The sequence below is a fragment of the Mirounga leonina genome, unplaced genomic scaffold (assembly GCF_011800145.1).
Source record: "Mirounga leonina isolate KUSES-001 unplaced genomic scaffold, KU_Mleo_1.0 Mir_82, whole genome shotgun sequence".
NCBI classification, from domain to species: domain Eukaryota; kingdom Metazoa; phylum Chordata; class Mammalia; order Carnivora; family Phocidae; genus Mirounga; species Mirounga leonina.
This window is the reverse complement of record NW_023270825.1, coordinates 4,592,505-4,619,161: the sequence shown is the minus strand read 5'-3', so window position 1 is coordinate 4,619,161 and position 26,657 is coordinate 4,592,505. Positions and strand designations below refer to the sequence as shown.

Genomic DNA, 26,657 nt, shown 5'->3' with positions numbered 1-26,657 from the left:
CGTATCTTCTTCTCGTCCCTTTTCCCCGAAGCTTTTCCCCCCTTACTTTTTTCTCTCTGCCCAGAACTCAACATTTCTTTGACAAAAGCATGCATTATTTAGAGCCTGTCGCCTCTTGAAGTTCTTTAATTACAGAATTAAAGCAAAGTAATGACAGTTTAATTTGTTCTTTCATTAATTGGGAGCGCTTGGGGCTGATGTGAAATGAGTGCATTTGGAAAGCATGAAGAATATTTGTTGAGTGATTGGAGCATGAGTAAGAATAATTGCTGTTGTTAGTGCCTGGCGCTGTGCATATTCTCAGCCTCCCGGCAGCCTTGGCTGGGGGGATATTACCTTTTTGGTCCTACAGATTAGGGTCTTGAAGCTCAGAGAGGGGACGGAGCCAGGCCCCAACACCAAGTGTCTGGCCCCCAGGCCCCACTGGGTCCTCAGACCACCAACGGTGCCCTCAGTCCCGCAAGTGGCTGCCCAGGGGTGATAGATAGGATGGCAGGGATGTGCCTGAGAAGCATGCAGTCATGCCTGGCTGGGAGCTGAAGCTGGAAGCCACGCAGGAGGGGCTCGGGCTTCACTGGAGCCAGGGGTCATTTTTCTACTTTGAGAGAAGTGGTTTATCCTTCTGAGAGATGTGGAAACACACAGAGGCGTGCTCTCAAGCACATCCTCTTCCCTTTAGATGTGGGTCAGGAAAGCTGCCACCGTGAACCGCAGGGCTGACGTCTCTCTAAAGCCCGCGGTATAAGGGGGACCCCTTCAGGCATGGTCTTCTGGGCTCCCGGGCTTCACTCCGTCCAAGGCCTGGGCCAGCTCTATTCTGGCTTAGGACGGGTCTCATTGTTCGCTGAGGCCAAGGCCAGGGCAGATCCTGAAGGCCAAGACAGCAGTTGTCAGGACAGTTGTCATTCCGATGCCCGTGGCCCAGGCGTTCTCCTCCTCACACTGGCTGCAGGGCCCATCATACCTTCTTCTGCACTGGCCTCAGATGTCCCCCTCAGGTCTGCACCAGGCTGGGGCTTTGGGACTGGACTGAGGGTGGACAGTTGATACATTCACACATGCTCCTGACTCATCTGGTTGGCCAGGGTCCTAAAGGAAGGTGCCCAAACAGCTCCTCTTCAGTCTTACTTTTTAGGGTCTTGAGCCCCGTGTGCACCATTGCTGGGTCATTTTGGTGGCAGGTGGTGAAGGATAAGAAAGAGAACAAATGGTTCATGGTGACTTCAGTTGTGCTTTCTACTTTGTGCAACTTCCCCACGACTCTGGGAAGTGGTCGTGTTGGCCTCATTTTCTAGCTGTGTAAATGGCAGCTCAGAGACATGGTCCTCTGCTCAGGCCATATTGCTCGGAAGGGGCACAGTGGGGTTAGGATTTGGGGTGTCTGATGTGCCCTGTGGAACCCAGGCCCCGATGTCCTTGTTGTTGTCACCCTTTGTGTGTTGTCCTCCTCCCCCCTGACCCCCCTGCTTCCTCAGTGTTCCTGTGCCCTGGAGTCTCAGAGTCCTACACTATGAGTTGTCACATGAACTCTGGAATTTATTATTAATGCATTTCTCTGCAGCAAAGTCTAGATGAATTTAGGATTAGAGGGTTCAGTTACACTTTATTATTGTTTGCCATTAAAAATCATGCAAATAAGCCATGGAATAAAGCAGCTTGTATTGTTTTGGACATCGGATTTACATGTTTACTGGAAGAAAAATGACACTGAACTCCTTCAAGGTGGTAATAAGATTTTTGCCTCAGAGCCTTTGCTTTGTTGGTCTTTATTTATAATTTATGCCAATGACAACTTCCAAAAGAGATTTTCAGCTAGTTTATCATAAAAAGTTATACACAGCAAGAGGATTTTAAAGCTTACTTTTGTAAAGATGAGAAAGCTTAGAAACCATAGAGCACAGGGGTTGGGAGTGGTGGAGGAGAGATGAGCCCAGCCATTGGACCTAGGGCCTAGGAAGTCAGCCAGAGGCCGCCTAGTTGCCAGAGCCAAAAGGGAGACCTGCTGGGTCACAGGCTTATCATTTATGGATTAACAGGATCCACACACCTTTGTTTTGAAGCCCCTTGGTTGCTCCACTGAGCTTCTGACTTCCCTGTAGGAAGAAGGGCTGAGAGAGAAAGACAGCTCCATCCTAATCTTGAGTGTCAAGTGTCAAGTGTAGGCAGCCCCCCAGGAGCCTGTTTCCACTGCTGTGGGGTTTAGTACCCTGCACTTGGACTCAGCACTGCCTGCCAGGTGATACTGACCTTAAGGGGAAGGACTTTAGGTTAGCAGTCCTGGTAAAGGAAAAGAAGGCTCAATCTGTAATGATTCCAAGCCTTCGGCCTGTTAAGTTTGGCCCCTGCTGCCATTGGGACCCCCTGTGCTGCATCCCCCCCCATGCCCATCTATTTCAGCCCTGTGGCCCATCCTCTTCCTGGGAGGTGGGAAGAAGTGGCCGTGAGGTCCAGAGGAGAAGCGGGCCTGGCTTTGTACACACCTGCTCCTGGGGGCCTGAGGGGTGTTCACAAATGACACAGAGCCACAACTGGTACATTGCTGGTGATCAGCATCAGTAAAAATGTGTAAATTGCAACATGGGGCACATAGCACAGTACTGATAATAACTAATTTAAAAACAACAGCTTAGAAGTTAAGCAGCAGTTGTGCTGTTTTTCTGTTAAAAAAAAAAAAAAAATGGAAGCCGTGTCATGTCCAAAAGCTAGTGAACAGGAGTGCAGGGGAGACGGATTACCTAATAGACGACTGGGCTTTCCGTAGTCAGTACCGATGTTGCTGACCGCACCTCGCTCTTGGAGGAGCTGCTGTTCCCTGACATAGAGGTTCTTGTTGCTGTCAGCACAGCCACAGATAAAGGGATTTCTGACTGCCATGCTCACAGCCAGGCAGCTTCTGTAAATTACAGGCTTTGTGACCACAAAAGTCGTTGACTTAAGTGCTACAGACTTATTACTGTTATCCCATTATGTAACTCTTTTTAATCCTTTAGAATCACTTGTTAAACTTTTATAGGTAAAATAATTTCGTGCTCATTGAAGTAATGTCAGACTAATTCAAGACTATTAGAAATTTTGGGGGCTGCATTTATAATACCACTTAATGCATTCAAGGTATGGTTTGTTAGGGAGTGATAAATACTCAACCCCAAAGAACCCCAGGCCTGGCCTGAGCTTGGGTACTGAGGAATTTTGAGTGAACTGGTTAGTTAGTTCTTAGCTGGCCCCTTTTAGAAGTAATTAGATTTGAGGATTATTTCTGAGCATTGGACTTGAGACCCGTAAATCTACTATGATTTTATTTTTGGACACCAACCTGGAGATCACAAAGATAATTTCTGGGGAGTTAACAGTGGTGCTGGGCCGCACGCAGCAACTGCTGAGGCGTGGGTATGCGAACCTCTAGGTGGAGACAGGAGTTGTTCTTTGTCAAGTTTTAGCCCCCCCCCCCCCCCCACCTTACTGTTGCTGAATTGAGCAGATCAGGTGGGCCGAGAGAACACTGTGCTTGTCTTTCAGGAGGGGTTTGGGGTCCTCTGGGCTCAGGGGCTCAGCCTGCTCCCACCCAGACTTGAGTGCTCTGAGTTTGTTGATGCCTGATGCGGTGACAGGGGGTGCTATTAGGCAGGTGGGGAGGCAGCAGAAGCCAGGCCTGCAGAATGACATTTCTGTGGCCTAATGATTTTTGAAAACCATTTGTGAGATTGAGGTAATGTATTTCCCAGATTCAAGCAATTTGCTCCTTCCCACCGTGCTGAATCAGGCTGTTAAATCCTCTTGCTGTGTGCATGTAGCTGTTGGCACCAGGGGAAAATGGTCAAGTTCAAGGCCCCTGCTGTATCTGTGCTCGGCTTTTCTGGAATTGATGAGTAACTGTATTTCTGAAAATGAAGTTTTTAAGAACATTGGAAAATGTTAAGTGAAGAAAGCAGGATGCCAGATTTGTATATTCGGTAGGATCTCAGGAAAAACAAAGTGTGCGTAGAAAAATACTGCAAAGACACTGGCAGCGGGTTCACAGTGGTGCCTTTGAGCACAAGGATTAGACTCAGTGTCACCCTCTGTTCCTTTTGGTGCCTTGCTCACTGCCCTTGGCCCAGGGTGGTGACCCTGGCACAGGGAGAAGCACATGGACTCTGGCCAGGAGTCCTGGGCCTGTGACTGGCTCATTGTGTAACTTTGGGTGGCTTCCTTTGTACCTGGAGCCTCGGGCTCCTCCTCTGTAAAATGGCCTGGGTACACCCACCAGAAAGGGGTGTGACCATTTCCTCACCTGTTGGTAATGAAGCAGCTGGCAGTGTGGGGCACGTGGGGGTCTAAAGAAATGATAGCTCTTGTGGTGCTGATGGGGGTTATGAAAATATTATAAAAATGCATAGATTTGGGCGCCTGGGGGGTTCAGATGGTTAAGCGTCTGCCTTCGGCTCAGGTCATGACCCCAGGGTCCTGGGATCGAGTCCCACATCGGGCTCCCTGCTCCACAGGGAGCCTGCTTCTCCCTCTGCCTCTCTCTCTCTCTGTCTCTCATGAATGAATAAATAAAATCTTTAAAAAAAAAATGCATAGATTCCTTTCAAAATCAGAAGGACAGTATAAATAAGATAATGGGGAAAAGGAGTAATGACTAAAAATGGAAAAATCAAGCAGTCCTGCCAGCTGCACGACCCCCCAACCACCCTTTCCCAGCCACCATGATCACTCTTGAGTTGTTTTCAGGACAGAGGAGGTCAGATGGCAACCAGACCCTTACCACATGGTGCATCCAGCCCTGCCAGAGGGAAAGCATGGAGCACTGTGAGAACATCCGCTGGGACCTTACCTCAGCCTGGGGGATCAGGAGGGCTTCCTGGAAGAAGGAACATCTTAACTGAGACTGGAGGGAAGAGTAGGGGCCAGCCTGGTGGGGAGGAAAGAAACTGCTTCAAGTAGAGGGAGGGGCATGTGTAAAAACAGAGGTTGCCAAGAGTAGGGCACATTTGGGAAACGTGGCTGGAAGGTGACGTGTGAAGGAGGAAGAGGTGAGAGGTGGGGCTGGACAGGGGAGTGGGGCCTCCCGCATCAGCTAAGGCTTTCCTGTTAGGCTGGTCTCATTTACAACCCCGCTCTGAGCCCCTGGGTGTGCCCAGCAGAAGCCTGTAGCCAGATAAGTCCCTACGACCAGAAAACTCCTAGAGTAACTCCTTATTGGGTTTCTGGATAGAGTTTTGGGAGTGGGGTTGGCATTTGTTTTTATGCATACTGAGGAGTCTTGATGAAAACGACCACCCCTATCCCAACCCCATCATGGAGAGCTGGTGACAACATGGCTTCGGCCAGCAGTGTGGGCCTGTCAGAGCTCAGTCTGGCGCTGAGTGGAGACAGCCTGGCGCTGTCCTGTGGCGGTTGCCATGGCACCAGGACCTGAGTGACCTCACTTTCTGAGAGTGGTCACCTCTGTTATAGGGCCCTGCCCCGGCTGGCTTTTGGGTGCAGGTGGGAGAGACTGTCTCAGCTGGGTCTCTGGAAGAGCTTTCAGGAGGCCACCCCCTGGGACAAGGCTGTGTATGACAGCCAGGACACCAGGTTCCCCCCCAGCCACCCCACCTCCTACCTCCTGACTGGGCCTGTGGAAGGAATTAGGTTGGAGGCCATTAGGACTAAATAAGACCGTGCTCTAAGGAGCCCTCACTAAGTAACTGCCAAGAGGAGCCCCTGTCTCTACATGTGGAAGAAGCAGACACAGTGACTTTGAGCCAGCTCCTTGTCCTGGCTCAGGTGGGGGTGTATCCCCACTCCCTGCTACTGTCGTCACTTGTAAAGGTGGCACTGTGATGAGAAGTCCCAGGTTCTGTTCTCCCTGCCGCAATCACAGTGTGATCGGGAGCATGTGCTTCCACACGGTGTCCCCACAGCCCCAGCACCCCACCTCTCAGCTCCTCTCCTTCCACTTCATTACCCACTCTGATCCACTCCCAAGTCCTGGTGACCCTTCTCCAGAATGAATGTCCAGTGTGTCCTCTGTTCTTTGGCTTGCCCATTGTCCCCTGGGACCCGGCCTGTCCCTCTGGACACCCTCTTCACTGGTCTCCCCATATTATTCTGGCCTCTTATGTAGCAGCATGAGTTTTCTAAAAAGGAAAATCTGATTATTGCTTTGCTCTGGTTCGTTGAACCCTTCAGCTGCTATTGTACACAGAGGGAGATAGGCCTGCCCCCTCCCCTCCCTGGAGGCTTCCTCCCACTGGCCTCATTCCTTCCTCAGAAGCCTGCCCACCTCCCCAGCTGAAGTTACATTTTACCTGCTGTTACTACCTCCCAGAGCCCTGTTCTTTCCTTCCATGGCATTTCTCTCCAGGGGTATCTGTTTATGCATTTGCTCAATGTCTGTCTTTTTCACTAGGCTCTCGTGAGCGGCTCTGTCCCCCTGGGGTTCTTGCAGTGAGCAACGTGCCTGGCACATACTGGGCCCTGAATAATTCTTTGTTGAATAAAACCAGTGAATGAATGAGAGCGGTCCACCCTTTCTTTTCTTTCTTAAGATTTATTTATTTATTTGGGGGGGAGGGACAGAGGGAGGGGGAGGGAGAATCTTAAACAGACTCCCCACTGAGCACAGAGCCTGAGGCAGGGCTCCATCTCATGACCCTGAGATCATGACTGGAGCTGAAACCAAGAGTCAGATGCTCAATGGACTGAGCCACCTGGTGCTCCTGGTCCACCCTTTCTAAGTCTCCCTTACAGGATTTACCCACCTGTAAAATGGAGGTAACTTCCCTGCTGACTTGCGAGTCCATGTCATTTGGAAAGTGCTGGGGGATGTGGTGCACAAAAATTAAAGTATGATATCATTACTGCTTCTAACCAGGTCGGGCGCTCTTTTCCCCTCCAGTTTTTGAAGGAGAGAGTACTTCTTAGCATAAAAGAGTAGAGAGCAGGGAGTTATTTCTTAGTTCAGGATGGGAGAGAGGTGTGGCTGAAGGATGATGTGACAGGCAGCCTGGAAAGTTCCCCTCGTGCTTTTCCCAGCTCCCAGCAGGCGAGGCTGGTGTGCAGGAGCATCTGGCACTGCTGAGTGAGGCCCCGCAGGGCTTCCAGCTGTGGTCATGCTGAGAGCTGATGGGGAATGGCAGAGCTGGGAAGACTGGAGGACGCAAGACTGCAGCCTGTCTTCTGAGAGAGAAGAAAGATTGTGTAAGAAGCCGTCAGTAACACTAGTGTTGACTCATGGCAAAATTCTAGAAGGATTAGAAGGATTTGTGTGAAAACTTTGGGTTGCAAGCAACAGAACACCCAGTTCCTAGTAGCTGAAGCAAAAAAGTGAGTCTGCTGGCTCAGAGGTGACAAGGTCAAGGATTGTGCAGCTTCAGGCATGGCTGCCCTCGGGGGCCCAGGTGTCCTTGTGTCTTGGTCTCATCTTCTCCGTCTCTGGCATGCCCCGGTCCCAGGGACATGTCATGCCTCTGGTGGCCCCCTTTTGGCTTCAGGGCGACTCCTTTGCTACCCCAGTGGAAAGGAAATGCCTCTTCCCTTTTACTGCCCATGGAAGGCCTGGGCTTGTACCTCATTGCCTCCAGCTGGCCAGGCCTGGGTTACATGTCCTTTGTAGAAGTTAGAGTCAGTGCCTCATGTACCCCAGTGACTGAGTGGGGTTTGAATGGTTCTCCATGGAAGGGTGGGATGCTCATACCAGAAAAAGGGCAAATGGACATTGGGCTGGCAGTAGGATCCAGGGCATTGCAGGATTAAAGGAAGATGTGCTTGCCAAGAACCAGCATTCATTCACCAAAATCATTCATCCTTCTGTGAGTTCTTAGGCTCATAGGATCTGTGTGTATTGAGGCTGGAGACCAAGTCAGTCTTGATTTGGAAAGGCATGTGACTCTTAAAGAACCCAGGCCTTTAGAACCTTAGAGATTTCATCTCATCCTTCTTTTATAGAGGAGCAGGAACCAGCCCAAAGTCCCCGTGGTGCCAGAGTCCAGGCTATTCTTGTGAACATAGAGAGAGAGGTGTTTACCAGGTGAATAATCATGGCTTGTTGAAAAATAGCACCCAACTGAAAGAATTCATGATTAATGCTCAGAGTAGGGAAGGTCTCTCGTGGCCGAAGGGCATTATACTTAGCATTCTTTGATTCCACAACTTAATAATAAACAAATTGGTGTTATGGAGGGGAGATCTGCTCTTCCAAGCTGGAGATGACTGTAGCTAAGATAGTCATCCTTGTATCTATCTGTATGTCTCTCCATCCATCTGTCATTCATCCATTCCATCTATCCCTTCATTTATCCAACAAATATTGAGCCAGACCCTGTTCAACACCCTGGGAATATAGAAGTGAACAAGATAGAGAATTAGTAGCATCCTTACTCTCACAAAACTTACATTTTAGTGGGAGAAGCAAACAAAAACCAAACAAACAAATGAAATAAATATGTTGCTTTGAAGTAGAGTAGAGCCAGCTAAGATGAAGGAGAGTGAGGGGAGCAGTGTTTAAATCAGGTGGTTTAGGGACTGTGTCTGAGTAGAGACTTGAGTGAGCCCTGTGCCTGTCTGGAGAGAGCATTCTAGGTACAGGGAAAGGAGGTGTGCAGGCCCTGCGGCAGAGGGTCTGATGTGTGCAAGGAGCAGCCAGGTGGCTACTGTGGCTTGAGTGGAGATGGGGAACCACGGGGCTGGGGGGGTTGTCCAGCGGGGGAGAGGTGGGACCTGACTTCTGACTCAGAGGGCCACTTGGGCTGCTGTGTGGCAGCAGATTGTGGGGCTGAGTGGTGGCTGAGACCCCAGTTTTGAGGCTCTTGTGGGGGTGCAGGGGAGAGTTGTTGGTGTCTCAGATGAGGGTGGTAGCAGCAGAGCTGATGAGAAGTGGATACATTTGGGGTATATTTGGACGATGGAGCTGACAGGTGAGTGGGAAAGCACCTGAGGAGGTCTATAGTACTTTGGAGTGCCACATTAGGAGGCAGTGATTCAGTGGGGGAGTTAACGTGAAACAGCTAAGGGGCTGTCAGTGGGCAGAGGGGTCAGTCTGGCTTGGTGCTGTGTTCTCCACAGAGCAGGGTTAGGAGCAGTTGGCCGACCATGGGGTATGTTGCAGGTGGAAGAGTGTTGGTGTTAAGCCAGCAGGCTCTTGAGCCAGACTGCCTGGTCCCGATTCTCTGCTCTACCTCTCACAGTGTGACCCTGGGGGAGATGACCTCTCTGTGCTTCAGTTCCTTCATCTGTCAGATAGCATTTATAATAATATCTACCTCATCGATTGTGGTAAGGTTTGGGTTAATTCTTGCAAAGTGCAAAAGCATGCCTGATGTGTATTAACTGCTGAATTCTTGATGACTGTTACCTGGAGGTGGGAGGTGAGGTGGTATTTTGTCTCAGAATAATGTCCAGGATTGTGATGCTTTCAGAAGGGGCTCTGACTCCTCTTGGAGTCCTGTACTCATCGCTGCTGGACATGCTGCACCACCTGCTGGGGACCCTGCAGGCTGCTGAGGGGTCACCCCACTCTACAAGGAGGGTGGACTTGATGACCTCCAGCTCCTCATGCGTTCTTTAGCAACCTCTGTGATGTGTCTTGCTCTTAATCCTTTCTACGCTAAGAAAACTCTTCTTTGCCCTTTTGCAGCTTCTGCTGACATTTAAAACTCCTTCCCTTTGTACTGACCTTATTGAATAGAGAGAATAATTTCTTGGAATTCTCTGTATAATGAATGCTCATGTACTTACAGATTCTGATTGAGTTTCTCCTCATTCTTTCCTTTAAGGGATCTTGCATCATTTGGTATAGAAAACATTTTAGGAAGCACTTAGGAAGATGGTGTAAAATGAAAAGATTCTTTGGTTCTCACTGTTTCTGCAAATGTGTGCCCCTTGTAACACATCTATCAGCTGAGGTACCCTGCCCTTAGGGAATCAAGTGAAACTGGTTCAAACTTCTATGCCATGGATCGTAGGAACCCTGCAGGTTTCCCAGGCTCTGTACAAGCTTTCCTGAAGCTGACAGGGCTGGGGGAGTAGTGTGGTGGGATCATCTCCTCAGATCATTCCTGGCTTCTCATTCCTGCCTGCAGTTTATAGATCACTTCTGGCCTTCTTGTCACCTCTGTGACACAGCAGCGCACACACACAACAAATACTCCAATCTCCTCACTCTTCTAAATATTCCTACCAGAAGGCAGGGTGCAGGGAGATTGTTACTGAAGTACTGGGTTAAAGGGTTGTGTGTGTATGGCAGGCATGGGGGTGGAAGTGGGGAGGTGGGGTGATGTGTTACTCTCCAGTACTACAAAACAGATGCTTAAAACTGGGTATTAGATGTGGCTTCCAGTAATGAAGGAGCAGTTCCTATCAGAATAACTGTACAGCTGACAACCATAAACTCTGAACAATAACAACAACAACAACAACAAGCTACCTGAAGGTATTGGAGAGCAACAAAAAGCAGGCAGATACTGGAAGGGAGCTCTTAGAACAAGGAAATGGCACTGGGTGAGTCTCCTGCTTTTATGTTTTCCTGCCTGAGGGTGGGCTCCAGTCCGTGCCAAGCAGAGCAGCTAAAAGTTGGATAGAAAACCTGCAGTGTTACTGACTTGAAGAAGCAGAGGACAGACTTTGGGGCAACCACAGCAGCTGGAAAGTAAGGAGGGAAATCTTAGAAAGGAAAGAGTCAGAGAAGAGGAGCCATAAATTCTGTGTATAGGCTCTACCCAGATCTCTGGATAACTTCTGAACCCATGCATGGAGCAGAGATGTCCCAAGCAGCTCAGCTAAGACTAGGAGAACTGAATAGAAATTTCTGCTGCTGCATACAACAGAGGAGACAGTTTAAAATGTGAGTAGAGCCAAGTAAGCTGACTGTTTTTTTAAAAAAATTGTTCTTCAGAGAAACTTAACAATCCAGAGTTTATACAACATAAATTTGGTATATCTAGTATTCTACCCCAAATTACTCACTATAGGAAGAAATAGGAAGAGGGGACCCATAGTCAAGAGAAAGGCAATCAGTGAAGCTTGTCTGCAAGATATCCAGATGTTGAAATTAGCAAAGTATTTTAACACAGTTATTATAAAATGCTGAAGGACACAAAGGAAAATATATTCACAATGAATAAAAAAGATAGGAAATCTCTGTAGAGAAATAGCATCTATAAAGAAAAACAAATGGAAATCCTAGAACTGGAAAATATGGTATCTGAAATAAAGAATCAATCATTTGGACTCCATTGCAGAATGGAGATATCAGAAGAAAGAGCCAGTGAACTTGGAGATAAAACAAATAGATATTATTCAACCTGAAAACAGAAAAAGAATATGGGGAAAAAAGAACAGATACTCAGGGACCTCTGGACAATATCCAAAGATATTTGTGTAATATATATTGTAATACTGTATGTATAATTGAGTTGCAGAAGGAGATGAGAGAGAATGAGGAAGAAAAAACTATTTGAATAACTAATGCCAGAAAACTCCCCCAATTTTTTTTTGATGAGATATGTATATTTACAGATTCAAAGGAAAAAAAAAACTTTGCAAACTCCAAGCAGGACAAATACAAAGAGAATCACACCATGGCATATCATAGTCAAATGTGGAAACCAAAGGTAAAGAAATTTTTTTTTTAAAGATTTCATTTATTTATTTGACAGAGACATAGCAAAAGAGGGAACACAAGCAGGCGAGTGGGAGAGGGAGAAGCAGGCTTCCTGCGGAGCAGGGAGCCTGATGTGGGGCTCGATCCCAGGACCCTGGGACCATGACCTTAGCCAAAGGCAGACGCTTAACGACTGAGCCACCCAGGTGCCCCAAAGAAAAAAATTTTAAAGTAGCCAGAGAAAAATGAATACCACATGGAGGAGAATAATGATATGAAAATCACTGACTTTTCATCAGAATCTGTGGAGTTTGGAAGCAGTGGAATGGCATCTTTAAAGTGCTGATAAAAAAAACATAAAAACATGTCAACTCATGATTCTGTATCCTCTAAGAATGCAGGTGAATTAAAGACATTTTCAGATAAATGACAACTAAGTGAGAATTCATTGACAGCAGACAGGCACTACAGAAATGTTAAAGGAAGTTCTTTAGGATAAAGGAATATGATACCAGATAGGAACTCAGATCTTCAGGAAGGAGTGAAGAGCCTGGAAATGGTAGATATGTGGGAAAATATAGAAGATCATTTTTTCCTCTTAAATAAAAAAAAAAATATGGGCGCCTGGGTGGCTCAGTTGGTTAAGCGACTGCCTTTGGCTCAGGTCATGATCCTGGAGTCCCTGGATCGAGTCCCGCATCGGGCTCCCTGCTCGGCAGGGAGTCTGCTTCTCCCTCTGACCCTCCCCCCTCTCATGTGCTCTCTGTCTCTCTCATTCTCTGTCTCAAATAAATAAATAAAATCTTAAAAAAAAATACATATGACTATTTAAAGCAAAAATGATCATATTACTTGTGGGGTTTATAACATGTGGATGTGATACATGCAACAACTATAGAGTAAAGAATGGGCTTGGATAAAAGACATGGTTTCAAGCTTCTTATATTTTCTGTAAACTGGTACAATATTAACTGTAAAAAGACTTTGAAATATTAAGAATGCATACTATAAGCCCCAGAGCAACCACTAAAAAAATAACATTGAGGAATGGCTAACAAGCCAATAAGTAAAATGGAATTGTAAAAATAATCATTTCAAAAGAAGACAGTAAAGGAAGAAGAGAGAAATAAAACAGGTAAAAACAGAAAATAGCAAAATGATAGATGTAAATCTGATCATATCAACAATCACATTAAATGTAAATGGATTAAACACTGCAGTTGAAAGAGATTGTCAGAATGGATACAAAAGTAAGACTAAATTATATGCTCTCAAAAAGAGGTGTACTTTAAGTAAAAAAAGAAAGAAATAGGCTAAAAGTAAGTAGCTGGAATAAAGAGATACCATCCAAATAGTAGGCATAAAAGAAAATTGGAAGTATTGTTAATATTAACCAATAAAATAGACTTCAAGACAAAGGACATTACCAGAGATAAGAAATAATACATTTCATAGTGATTCAAGAATCAAGAACTTATCAGGAAGACATAACAATCATGTATGCACTGAATAACAGAGCTTCAAAATACATGAAAATTTTTTCATAGAATTAAGGGAGAATAAAAAGATTCATACTTATACATGGAGATTTTAACACTCCGCTCTAAGTAATTGGTTGAACAACTAGACAGATCAATAAAGATGGAAAATCAACTACCTTCACTTAATTGACATTTATAGAACGCTATACTTAACAGGTGCAGGATACATTTGCTTTTCAAATTCAAATAATACTTTACTAAGATAGGTCATAAACAAAGGATTGAAGGTCATTTAAAAAGACTGAAACAACAGGGAGCCTAGTGTCTGTTTACAGTGGAATTAAATTAGTAATAAATAATGAGATACTGAACAATACGAAAAACTATAAACATTTGCAGTTAAGCCACACACTTCTAAATAACTTATGGGGACTTACACTTTCAGCTAAGCTGGAGTAATAGGGACCAGATTTATGCTCCAGTCTTAAATGATTTAAAAAATCAGACAAAATATAAGAAGCAGTGGTTTTTCAGACATTGAACACTAGGCAGTGTAGACAGTGATGCCTGAGAGAGGGGGAAGCAAAATGAAATGGGCCCTGTGAGTGCTCCAGCTGACTGCCTGGTGAGAGTTTCCAGACTGCAGCACAGGGAGGAGAAACCCAGAAGGGTCCCAGTGGTCATTCTGACCCGAGGAGACAAAGCTGGGAGTCCAGGAAATCATGGCTACTAGAGTTCTTAGGACAGAGAAGCAGAGATCAGAGAGATGCACCAAGAGAAAGCTCCAGAGATCTGTAGGAGGCTCCTTCAGAGTCTTCAGTGGAGTACTTGATCAGCATGTGTGTGAGGAAGTTCCTTGAAGTGGGAAAAGAACCACTCAAAAAGAATAGGATGAATAATCCCCAGAGCTCACAAGGCCAAGAAGAGTTCATAGTGCCACAAACCAGAGTGGGAAGTCCTCATAATTCATTAGAGTGTTCTCTTGGTAGCAGGGTAAAATAGCCCTAGACTAAATGGTGCTCTGGTCCCTTCTGTCAGAGCTTTGAAACTATCCTGGCAAGGAGTGAATGGTTTCCAAGTTATTTATGTCCCAGAACAAACCTCAGGAATACATAAATATAAAACATCCACTAAAGTAAAATTCACTGTGTCTGGCATCCAAACAGGGATTACAAGGAAGACAAAGAAGTAGAAAAAACCAACCTATGATTAGAAGAAAAGTCGATCAATAGAAGCAGACCCAGAAATGGCACAGATGGTGCAATTAGTCAATAGGAATATTAAGCCAGCTATTATAAATATGCTCGATATATGCAAAAAAGGCAGAGAAAAGCATGAGCATGTTAAGGAGGGACAGGGAAGATAGAACAAAGATCAAAATTGAACTCTAGAACTGAAAAAAAAATCTCAGATGAAAAATGCACTAGGTAGGATTAACAGCAAATCAGAAACAATAAAACATTAGCAAATTTGAAGACATAGTCATAGATACATTTTAGAATGTAATACAGAGAGTAAAAAGCTTGGGGAAAAAATGAATAGAGTATCACTGAGCTGTGGGACAATTTCAAGCTCACCTGATATACATGAAATTGAAGTCCTCAAAGGAAGAGCAGAAGAAAATATTTAAAGAAATAACAGCTGAAAGTTTTCCACATTTGATGAAAATTAGAAACAAGAATAGAACCAAGAACCGCAGTGAACCCTAAGCACAAGAAACATGAAGAAAAAAGTCCACCAAGGTACGTCTTAATGGAATTTCGTATAACCAATGATAAAGAAAAACATTTTGTGAACAGCCAGATGGGGAGAAAAAGGCAAGTTACATACTGAGGTATGAAGATAAGGATGACAGCAGACTTCTTATTGGAAATAATGCCAGAAGCCAGTGGAACAACGTAAAGTACTGAAAGAAAAAAGAACAAACCAAACCATTGTCAGTCTAAAATTTAATACCCAGCAAAATATGTGTTTAAAACAAAGGCAAAATGCTCTTTTAGACATTTATAAGCTGAAGTAATTCATCACCAGCAGACTTTCATTATGGGAAATGTTAAATAAATTTCTCAAAGCAGAAGGAAAATGATGCCAGATAGAAATCTACATTTACACAGGGGAATGCTGAGCACCAGAAATGGTAAATATGTGGATAAATGTAAATAATTTTTGTTCTTATTTAAAAATAACTTTAAATGATGATTGTTTAAAATAAAAACAATAACCATTTTTTTATGGGGTTTGTATAAAATGTATGATAATGCATATAAGCTGAGATGGGGAAATGGTATGTATTATTATTATGGTTCTTATAAAACAAGCACTAATATTACTTGAAGGTAGACTGGTAAGTTACAGATGAATGCTATAAACCTTAAGATAACTAGTAATAAAACAAAACAAAGATTTATGGTTAGTAATTAACAATGGGAGATAAAATGAAACAAAAAATATTCAATTCAAAAGAAGGCAAAAAAGGGATAGAGGGAACAAAGGATAGATGAGATGAATGGAAAATAAATAGCATGGGGTGCCTGGGTGACTCAGTTGGTTAAGTACCCCACTTTTGCTTTTGGCTCAGGTCATGATCTCAGGTTCGTGGGATCAGCCCTGAGTAAGGCTCTGTGCTCAGCGAGGAGTTTGCTCCTCCCTGGCTCCCACTCTTTCTCTCTCTCTGTCTCTCAAATAAAGAAATTAATAGCATCCTTAAAAAAACCACAAGAAAATAAATAGCAAATTTAAACCCAAACTGTATCAATAATAGATGAAATGGTCTAAATACCTATCTATGTATATACGTACGTATGTATGTATGTAGAAAGTATGCACAAGTGGGGGCAGGGGGAGGGGCAGAGGGAGAGAGAGAATCCCAAGCAGGCTCCACACCCAGCATGGAGCCCGACTTGGGGCCTGGTCTCAACGACCCTGAGATCATGACCTGAGCCAAAATCAAGAGTTGGACACTTAACTGACTGAGCCACCCAAGCACCCCAGTCTAAATACCCATTTATTTATTTATTTGATTTTATTTATTTATCTGACAGAGAGAGACACAGTGAGAGAGGGAACACAAGCAGGGGGAGTGGGAGAGGGAGCAGTAGGCTTCCTGTAGAGCAGGGAGCCCGATGCAGGGTTCGAACCCAGGACCCTGGGATCATGACCTGAGCTGAAGGCAAACGCTTAATGACTGAGCCAACCAGGTGCCCCTAAATACCCATTTAAAAAGACAAAGATTCTTAGATTGGATAAAATGTCAACTATACAATGCCTACAAGAAACTGACTTTAAATATTAAGGTGCAAGGAGTTAAATGTGAAAGGATAGGATAAGATATACCATACGAATACTAATTTAAAAAAGTTAGAGTGGCCATATTAATATCAGACAATAGATTTCAGAGCAAAGAATATTAGCAGAAATAGAGTTATCTTATAATGATGAAGCAGTCAGTTCATCAAAAGACATACCATTAGGTGCATAAATATTTATATACTTAATAAGAGCTTTAAAATACATGAAGCAAAACTTGTAGAACTGAATGAAGAAATAATCAAATCCACAATTATAGTTGCAGGTTTCAACACCCTTTTCTCAATAATCAATAGATCAAGTAGACAAAATCAGTAAAGATATAGAATATTTGAATAAGACTGTCATGCAATTTGGCCTAATTGACATTTATAAAACACTCTATGTAACAACAGCAGAATGTACATTGTTTTGAAGTGTACATAGAATGTTTACCAGGGTAGACCAAATTCTAGGCCATAAAACAAGTCTCAGTAAATTTAAAAGGATTGAAATCATTCAAAGTATTTTCTCTAATGGTCATGGGATTAAATAAAAAATCAATAACAGGTATCTGGAAAATTTCCAAATATTTGGAAACTAAAAACACACTTCTAAATAATCCCTAGGTCAAGGAAGAAACTGTTAGGGAAATTAGAAAATATTTTGAACTGAATGCAAATGACAGCACAACATATGAAAATTTGTGGAATGTAGTTAGAGCAGTTCTCAGCTGGTAATTTAGAGCACTAGATGCTTATATTAATAAAAGAAAAAAAAATCAAATCCATGATCTCAGCTTCCACTTTAAGACATGAGGCAAAAAAAGAGCAAATTCAACCCAATGTAAGCAAAAGAAAGGAGATTAAGATAAGAGCAGACATAATTGAAATAGAAAACAGATAAATAGTAGAGAAAAATCAGTAAAACCAAAAGCTGGTTCTTTGAGATCCTTGAAACTGATAAACCTGCAGCCACACATCAGGAATAAAATAGAAAAGACACAAATTACTAACATAATGTGAGAAGTGACTTAATACAAATTCTAAGGATATTAAAAGGCTACTAAGGTAATGTTATGATCAACTTTATGCCAGTGAATTCTGCAACTTAGATGACATGGATAAATCCCTTGAAAGACCCAAACAGGAAAAACTCACCCCTGAAGAAATTGATAACTCCCAAAGCCCCATATCTATTAAAGAACTTGAATTCATAGTTAAAAACCTTCCCACAAAGGAAACTCCAGGCCCAAATGACTTCACTAGTGAATCTTAACCACATATTTAAGAGAAATAATACCAGTTTTGTGTCTCTCTTAAAATTTATATTTTGAAGTCCTAATCCCCAGTGCCTCAGAATGTGTCCTTATTTGGAGATAGGGTCTTTACAGAGATGAATCAAGTTAAAATGAGGTCATTAGGATGGGCCCTAATCCAGTATAATTGGTGTCCTAATGAAAAGGGGAGATTTGGAGACAGACAAGCACACAGAGAGAACACCATGTGAATGTGAAGACAGCTATATATAAGTGAAAAGGAAAGGTCTGGAACAGGTCCTTCCCTCACGGCCCTCAGAAAGGGCCAACCCTGCTAAGACTTGATTTCTGACTTTTAGTTTCCTTAATCATGAGATATAATACAATTCTGTTGTTTAAGCCACTCAGTTTATGGTACTTTGTTATGGCAGCCCTAGGAAGCTACTACACAATTCTATTCAAACTCTTCTAGAAAATCATAGAGAAGGAAACTTTTTTTCAACTCATTCTGTGAGACCATCATTACCTTATACCCAACAAGAAAAAGACATTGTAAGAGAAGAAAGTGATAGATCAGTATCTTTCATCAACATAGGTACAAAATTTTTAAACAAAATTTTAGCAGATTAATCCACCTATGTGTGTGTGTGTGTGTGTGTATGTATGTGTGTATGTGTGTATACATACATACTTATTTCTGTGTGTTTATAATATCATGACCAAGTAAAACCTGTCTCAGGAATGCAAGGTTCACTTAATATTTGGAAATCAATCAGTGCATTTCAGCATATTAACTATAAAAGAAGAACTGAATGATCATGTGAAGAGATACAGAAGGACCATTTGACAATATATAGTATTCATGTCTGATAAAAACTTTTGCAAACTAGAAATAGAAGAGAATTTTCTCAAACTGATAAGGGGCATTTATGAAAACATTAGCTTTCACATTATACTTAACTGTGTAAAAAACTGCTTTCCCCATCAGATCAGGAACAAAGCAAGGGTGCCCACTCTCACCATGTCTATTCAGCATTGTACTGGAGATTCTAGCCAGTGCAATAAGGCAAGAAAAAGAAACAAAAGATATCCATATTGGAAAGGAGAAAGTAAAACTGTCTTTTATTTGCCGAGAACCCAATTGTCTATGTAGAAAATTCTACTGAATCTACAAAAAAAACTTCTAGAATTGAAAAGTTGGTTTAGCAATTGCAGAATTCAAGGTCAATATGCAAAAAGTAATCGTATTTCTATGTATTGGAAATGAAGAACCAGAAATTAAAAATCAAAAATACCATTTATAATATCAAAACATGAACTAATTAGGGATAAGTTTTACAAAAGATGTGCAGATTTTTTCATTAAAAAACTACAAACCATTGCTTAGAAAAATTAAGGAAGACCTAAATAAAAGGAGAGACATATCCTATTCATGCATTGGAAGACTCAGTGTTGTTAAGACATCCCCCCAGATTGGTCTGTAGATTCAGTGCAATTCTAGCCCTTGGCACACACACTGTAAAGGAATCCCAAAGCTTTTGTAGGCAGGTGGCTTGGTGAAGGTTTGGGCCCCGGTTGCACAGGCTTGCTGAGCTAGTGAGTCTGACAGTGGTCTCTAGAATGATATCCTGGGGCAGCAGGGGCTGTCAAGGGGTGGAGAAGAAGCCGGGAGGTGCAGCTGAACTAGAAAGGTCTGCAAGGTAGGAGCTCTCAGGGAGGGGCCAAATGGGAGGCAAGGTTCACCCAGAAGTTTGACAGCCAATATGTCCAAGTGGTAGAATTATGGATGATTCTTATTTTCTTCTTTGTGTTTCTCTGTCCCCCATCCCCCCCCACCCCTGCCTGAGCAGACTTCTAATATAACCAGAGAAACCACAGTCTTGTAGTTGATTCCTATGGGATATTGTTTTTTTGCATACCTATATAATTTGAATATTTTACAAGGAGATGGTATTTGTTTGGTAATCAAAAACAAGGTGGACAGGTAGGCAGGAAGAACATTGCTAAAGCAGTAGGTCTTAAGAGACTGTGAGGAACTCCTGGTGGGCCCATGTATCAGTAACCAGGACATGGAAACCACAGTAAATATGGGACAGCCAAGCAAATGTACATTTTACTTGTCGTGTTCTTTCTGAATCTGACTTCTGTTGGACACATAGAATGTCTCTCTCTAGTTAATGCATCAAGTCATCTTAGAACATTTGACAGAAGACTTAACTCCTTAATTCCATAGAGGCAGATTGGGATCTCTAATTACTTAATTGAAAAAAGGTACACACTTCAGCCTGCCACAGTGTTTGGGAATTAATCTTTAAAACCTGACAGTGAACATTAAATTCAATTAGGGAGAGCGATTAGCAGAGATTCTTCTTTCCTTCACCCTGGGTAGCTTTGAGAAGTGGCTGACTGGTCTGCATTGATTCTGACACTATGCTTGTGTATATATCAACCAGGAGAGCCAAGTATGCATTTTTCACTTCAGAGGAGAGTTATCGGACAATTTACAGATTGATGGATTTCCTTAAACATGTCTCCATGGCTGATTCAGAAGGCCCCCTGGCCACGAATTCAGACTCACCAGTTTGCTGCTTTGGGCCTTGGTGTTTTCTCCTCCTCTTCTCTTTTCTTCCCCTGCTCCTCCTCTTCCTCCTTTCTTAACTTTCTCCTCCTCCTTATTTTGTTGGTTCTACCTTCCAAGCAAGGCCACTTTTCCACGGCCTCCAACTGGTTCCAACCGTGCTGCTCTCTCCCCTGGATTCTTGCAGAAGCTCCACACTGTCTTCCCATGTCTCCCTTGCCCCGCATGCTCCTCCTGGCACAGCAGCCAGAGGGGTCCTGTTTCTGCCTGCAGGATTCTTCCCCAATTTCTGTACAGCTCCTTTCCTCACCCCTTCAGGTCTTGCTTCAAAGCCACCTTCTTTGAGAGGCTCTTCCTGGCCACCATTTCAACTCCTTCTCCTGACCTTAGAGCTCCTTTCCTGCTCACTTATGCCCTCGGTCTTTACCACTACCTTGTATGCTACATAGATTCTGCTTGTTTATCTTGTTTAGTGTCTGTCTCATTGAAGGCAGAGGTTTTTGTCTTAGTTGTTTACTGCTGAACAATGCCTGGCTAATGCAGGTACTCACGAAATGTTTGTTGAATGAATGAAAAAATGAGTTTTTAAAAAATTTTTATTTATTTTTTTAGAGTTGGGGAGGGGCAGAGGGAGAGAGAGAATCTTAAGTAGGCTCAATGCTCAACACGGAGCCCAGTGAGGAGCTTGATCTCACAACCCTGAGATCATGACCTGAGCCGAAATCAAGACTCGGACGCTTAACTGACTGAGCCGCCCAGGGGTCCCAAAAATGAATAGTTTAATAGATGGAAACATTTTGGAATATTTGCTTCAGAGCATAGTCAGTCTCTCTCTCTCTCTCTCTCCTTCTCTCTCAGAAATACAGCATAGTGTTCACAGTACCCTTCTGTCAGCCCCACCCTCCCCCGCCACTCCCTGGAGTGACCCTCATCTTCATACATATTGTTACAATCTTACTGCAAATGCACAAATAAACATGATAGAATTTTGCATCATGTGTTTTTTTTTTTCTTTTTTAAGATTTTATTTATTTATTTGACAGAGAGAGACAGCACGAGAGAGGGAACACAAGCAGGGGGAGTGGGAGAGGGAGAGGCAGGCTTCCTGCTGAGCAGGGAGCCTGATGTGGGACTCGATCCCAGGACCCTGGGATCATGACCTGAGCCGAAGGCAGACGCCTAACGACTGAGCCACCCAGGCGCCCCCTGATCATGTGTGTTTTTAAGATTGTATAAAATGCATACAGCACAGGATTTACTGTTTTAATCATTTTCAAGTACACAGTTCAGTGGCATTGAGCACATTCACATTGCTGTGCAACCATCATCACCATCCATCTCTAGAACTCTTTTTGTCTCACAAAACTAACACTCTATCCCCATTAAACACTGACTTCCCACTCTCCCCTCCCCCAGCCCCTACCCCCCCATTCTCCTTTCTATAGCTATGGTTTTGACTATTCTAGGAACCTCGTGTAAGTGGAATGATACAGTATTTGCCCTTCTGTGTCTGGCTTATGTCAGAAGACACTCAGCACAGTGTCTTCAGGGCCCATCCATGTTGGGGCAGGTGTCAGAATCTCCTTCCTTTTCAAGGCTGAATAGTACATGGATGGACCACGTGTTGTTGATCAATTCATCTGTTGATGGACACTAGGGTTGTTTTCGCCTTTTGACTCCTGTGAATAATGCTGCTCTGAACTTTGGTGTGCAGGTATCTCTTTGAGACCCTGCTTTCAGTTTTTTGGGTATATACACACAAGTGGAATTGCTGGATCCTGTGGTGACTCTATGCATAGTTTTTTAAAAAGATTTTATTTATTTGAGAGAGAGTGCGAGAGAGAGCATGAGCAGGGGGGAGGGGCAGAGGGGGGAGGGAGAAGCAGACTCTCCGATGAGCAGGGAGCCTGAGGATGACGTGGGACTTGATTCCAGGAACTTGGGATCATGACCTGAGCCGAAGGCAGATGCTTAACTGACTGAGCCACCCTGGCGCCTCTTTGCATACTTTTTAAAGAAACTGTTGTACTGTGTCCACACAGGCTACACCTTTTCACATTCCCCCCAACAGTGCACGGAGCTTCTAGTTTCTCCACATTCTCCCCAACACTTGTTCTTTCCTTTCTTCTTCTTCTTCTTTTTTTTTTTTTTGATAGAAGCAATGTTTCCTGTTTTTATAACTTACATGGTATCTTGCTGCATATATGCAGCTTGTCTTATGTAATCAATATTATGTTTTTTATTGCTCAGCCATGTCAACCCTATAGGTGTAATTCATTAATTTTACTTTATTTTTTCTATTAAAGAGTCATACTTGTACATAGTTTTGAAAAAACTGCACTCTGTTCTACCACAAACTCCCACTCCACTTTGAAGGCTTCTGGCTGTTTCTTCCATTATTTCTGTCCATATTTCTAACTTTTTTTTTTTTTTAAGTAGGTTCCATGCCCAATGTGGGGCTGGAACTCATGCTGAGATAAGAGTTGCGCACTTATTTGTGGAACATAAGGAATAACATGGAGGACATTAGGAGAAGGAAGGGGAAAATGGGGGGGGAGTTGGAGGGAGAGATGAACCATGAGAGACTATGGACTCTGAGAAACAAACAGGGCTTTAGAGGGGAGGGGGGAGGGGGGAGGGGGGATTGGTTAGCCTGGGCACGTACTGCATGGAGCACTGGGTGTTACATGAAAACAATGGATCATGGATCACCGCATCAAAAACCAATAATGTATTGTATGGTGACTAACATAACATAATAAAATTAAAAAATAAAAAATAAATAAAAGAACAGTTGCGTGCTGTATCAACTGAGCTAGCCAGGCACACCTCTGTCCATATTTCAAATGTAAATGCTGCTCTTTCTTGATTTTTCAGTTCAAGACCCCAGCTATTAACCCCTAAGAAGGAAAAAAGGATCTGAGCTCTATTAGCATTCTTTGATGGCTGCTATTGACCTCTTGTTTTCTTAAGCTCAGACATTTACATATGCCCAGGAAACATACTTTCAGAACTCTGATCCTTTGCATTTTGAGGAACTTCTGGATGCAGCAGGATGAATTTTCCCATCTTGAAAGGGAAGTCTGTCTCTGGATCAGGTCTGTGGATGTGTGGGTACACTTTGGGTTATTAGGGAAATGAAGAACATGAAGCTTGGGTTCTCTGATGTAACTGAGAGAGGGCCAGAGAGCACTGCTGGTAAGAGCTGCGTGTGTGGCAAGCCCCAAGGAGCACGCCCACCAGCCCCACTCATTCCTCACCACAGTCCTTGGGATGGGGCTCTTCTTATCCCCACTTCATGGAGGAGGAGACTGAGGCCCAGCGAGGCCAAGCTGCTTGGCCAAGTCACATGACCTGCAAGCAGAAGCGTCACATGGGAGGCACTTGGCTCCGATGCCCATGTTCTGGCTGCCGGTGCTCTCCCTGCTTCTCATGTTCGATCCTCTAAGCCACCTCAAATGGTGGGTGGTAGCATCCCCTGCTTCCTGTAGTGACAATGAAGGTAGGAGCCTAGCCCTGCTAAGTGTGTGTGTGTGCCAGGCCCAGAGCCAGCCCTGTCAGGCTTCATGCTAACCAGCCTTTCCCTGGGGTTCCTGGGAGAGCTGGTGAAGGGCTCTCTCATGTGTGGAGTGGCCCTGGCTCTTAGAATGTGCAGTTTATACTTGAGGGTTTAAGAACGTATTTCAGAAGTCATTGAATGTACATGGGGCTTTCTGCCACGGGCCTCATCACCATGGAAAGCCAGGGTGGGAATGAGGGACCATACCTTCTCCCTAGGAAAAAGAACAGCTGGCCCTTTGGGCAGATACTGGCTTTTTACCCCACTGTAAGCACAGGTGTGGCAAGGCTGTTTTGGATCTTACTCTTAAAGCGGGACCCTGAAGATAGCCTGACCTGGTGCAGTGTCCACTCCAGGGCTCACAAAGCCCCGTCTCAGAGGACAGATGTCAGAGATGCAGGCAAGACTGGGCTACAAGACAGTGAACAGAGTAGGATGTTTGGTGGTGAGCAGCTGCAAAGTGGATGGGAAGGGCTGGGTGGCTGAGTGGCAGAACTTGGGCATGCTGTTTTCTTGGGGGTTCCCTTAACCCCAGGAAAGGTTTTGGGAAAAACTCCCCCTCACCTCGCCAGCCCCAAGCCTTTACACTTCAACAAGGAAAAGTCTAACAGTATTGTTTGGTTGGTAAAATAACAGGCATCTAGTTCCACTATGAGACCCTCTCCTCCTGTAGAGGGGCCAGGCTGAGCCCCGGAGGTCAGGCCCCCATGTTTGACATCTGGCACTGTGTTTGCCTTGTAGGTGTGGAACGCCGTGGACTCGGGCCGCTGCTTGCAGACCTACTCCCTGCACAGTGAGGCGGTGCGGGCTGCCCGCTGGTCTCCCTGTGGCCAGCGCATCCTCAGCGGTGGCTTCGACTTCGCCCTACACCTAACAGACCTTGAAACAGGTGTGTTTCACGGCATTGTTACCCCGAGGCACCCCTTCCTCACCCGGAAGCTTCTCTGGACAGTCAGCAGCCACAAGCTGCACACGGTTTCAGGGCAGTAGGAGAGAGCCCGCGGGAGAGGCTCACACTTGGTGAGCAGGTTTCCAGGGTGTTTGCCTGGAACCAGGACTCTCCACAGGGGGTTTGAGAGACAGAGGACAGAGCCGCAAGGTTGTCTCAGCCCCAAGCTGTGGGGCTGGATAAAGAGGTGGCTTTTTAATCAACTTCTGACATGTAATTTGTACCAAAATAGATTTAGCTTTATCACGGTGTCCTTTGGTTGAAATCAGTTTAGAATTCCTGTCAATTCATTATCGTTGAAAGGCTGTAAGGAATGATTCCAGCTCATAAGGAAAGTCTGCAAACGAGTTCTGCTTTAGTGCCTACACTGAAAAGGCATCTGGGTAAGATGGATTTGTGCTGGGTAAATCCTAAGGGGGCTCTTGACAAGCAGGGCGAGAAGGAGAGATAAGGCAGCGGAAGACTTCCGGGGGCTCCTGTGCAACAGGCACTCTCAGCCCCTAATCCAGCCACAGCCCCCTGAGTGGGGTCCTGTCTGTGCTCCTCAGGTGAGGCCAGAGCTGGCTTGAAACCTCTGCCCCTGACTCAGGCTGGCTGGTCTCAGCACCCATGTTGCCTTTGCCTCCCTGGGCTTCTTCTGGTCACTTTTCTGCTGGACAGAGTGCCCACCCTTCCCTGGGGTGTCCCCTTCAGTCTTCAGAGAGGCCTCTCCCGCTCAGCAGTCTCCCAGGGCCTGGCAAGCAGGAGGTGACAGTTCTGGGCCCAACCACACAGCTCCTCCCCCGCAGGTATGCATTCTCCAGAGTGGAGGGGGTGCAGGGAAGGAGCACAGTGGATGGATTGGGGTAACTCTGGGGGTCATTTCCCGACCCGAGCACCCTCATCTCCTCTGGCCTGCTGAGGGGTGGTCCTGCAGCTCCTCTGACTGAGCCCCATGCGCCCTCAGTGGGGACGATGAAAAGACCGATGGCTGTGTCAGTGGCCAGTACTGTGCCGCAGGCTTTAAAAATAACATGCAGTCCTCACCACAGCCTGCTGCCCTGCTTCTTTCCCCTGTTTTATAGGTGAGAAGCCTGAGGCTCACTGCAGCGAGTAGCTTGCTCAGAGCCTCCCAGTGGCGCGTGGCAAGTGGGGATTTAGAGCCATGCCTGCGAGTGCAAATCCTGTGCTCTTTCTTTTTTAAGGATTTTATTTCTTTGACAGAGAGAGAGAGAGCACAAGTAGGCAGAACAGCAGGGAGAGGGAGAGGAAGAAGCAGGCTCTCCACGGAGCAGGGAGCCTGACGTGGGGCTCGATCCCAGGACCCTGGGATCATGACCTGAGCCGAAGGCAGCCGCTTAACCGACTGAGCCACCCAGGCGCCCCTCCTGTGCTCTTTCTACATCTGTATGGTATTTTTCTTCTCAACAAAGTGTTTCCCCAACCATTTGTGATCTTACCGTGAGCCCTGCAGGGCCGATGAGGGGGCCATGGCTCAGGGGTTTGGTGCCACTTAGTTGGTGATGACTGCAGCAGGTAATGTTCTCCTACAGCCTTACAAACGGGGTCTCATTTAGGCCCCACTCACCCTTCAGGGCCGGCACCACCAGACTCCTCTTTTCACGCACAGGTCTGCTCGGTTCACTGTGTTTCTGTGTGCCCAGTAAGCCATGCTCAGCATTGGAGACACAGAGGTGAACAAGACCCAAAATCCACCCCAGAAGCTCTTGTTTGCTGGGGGAGACAGAAGTGCAGAGAGAATCCCAGATTACAGTGAGGGAGTGAGATACAGGAAGTGCAAGAACGTCTAGCCTAGAAGATCAAAAAAGACTTCTGGGAGAAAGCGGAACCTACCCTGAGGCAGGAACGAGGGGGACAGAGGATCCAGGTGAAGGGGGCACGGTTGAGGGGGAGAGAAATGGGTTCTCAGTAGACAGGACCGTGAGGACAGAGTTGGTACAAGAACATGAACTGCGTGGTGTGTGTGGAAATGTGGGGTGCA

The 26,657-nt window shown here is 45.0% G+C and overlaps 1 protein-coding gene across 4 annotated transcripts in view; it reads left to right on the top strand.

Annotated features, from left to right (window-relative positions):
- The window catches only part of WDR25 (WD repeat domain 25), a 140,150-nt gene that overhangs the window by 60,764 nt on the left and 52,729 nt on the right, over positions 1-26,657 (top strand). For all 4 annotated transcript variants that reach the window (XM_034992510.1, XM_034992507.1, XM_034992506.1 and 1 more), the window contains one exon: positions 24,469-24,616. In XM_034992510.1, the coding sequence (XP_034848401.1) occupies positions 24,469-24,616 (148 nt within the window). The remainder of the gene's footprint in view (positions 1-24,468; positions 24,617-26,657) is intronic.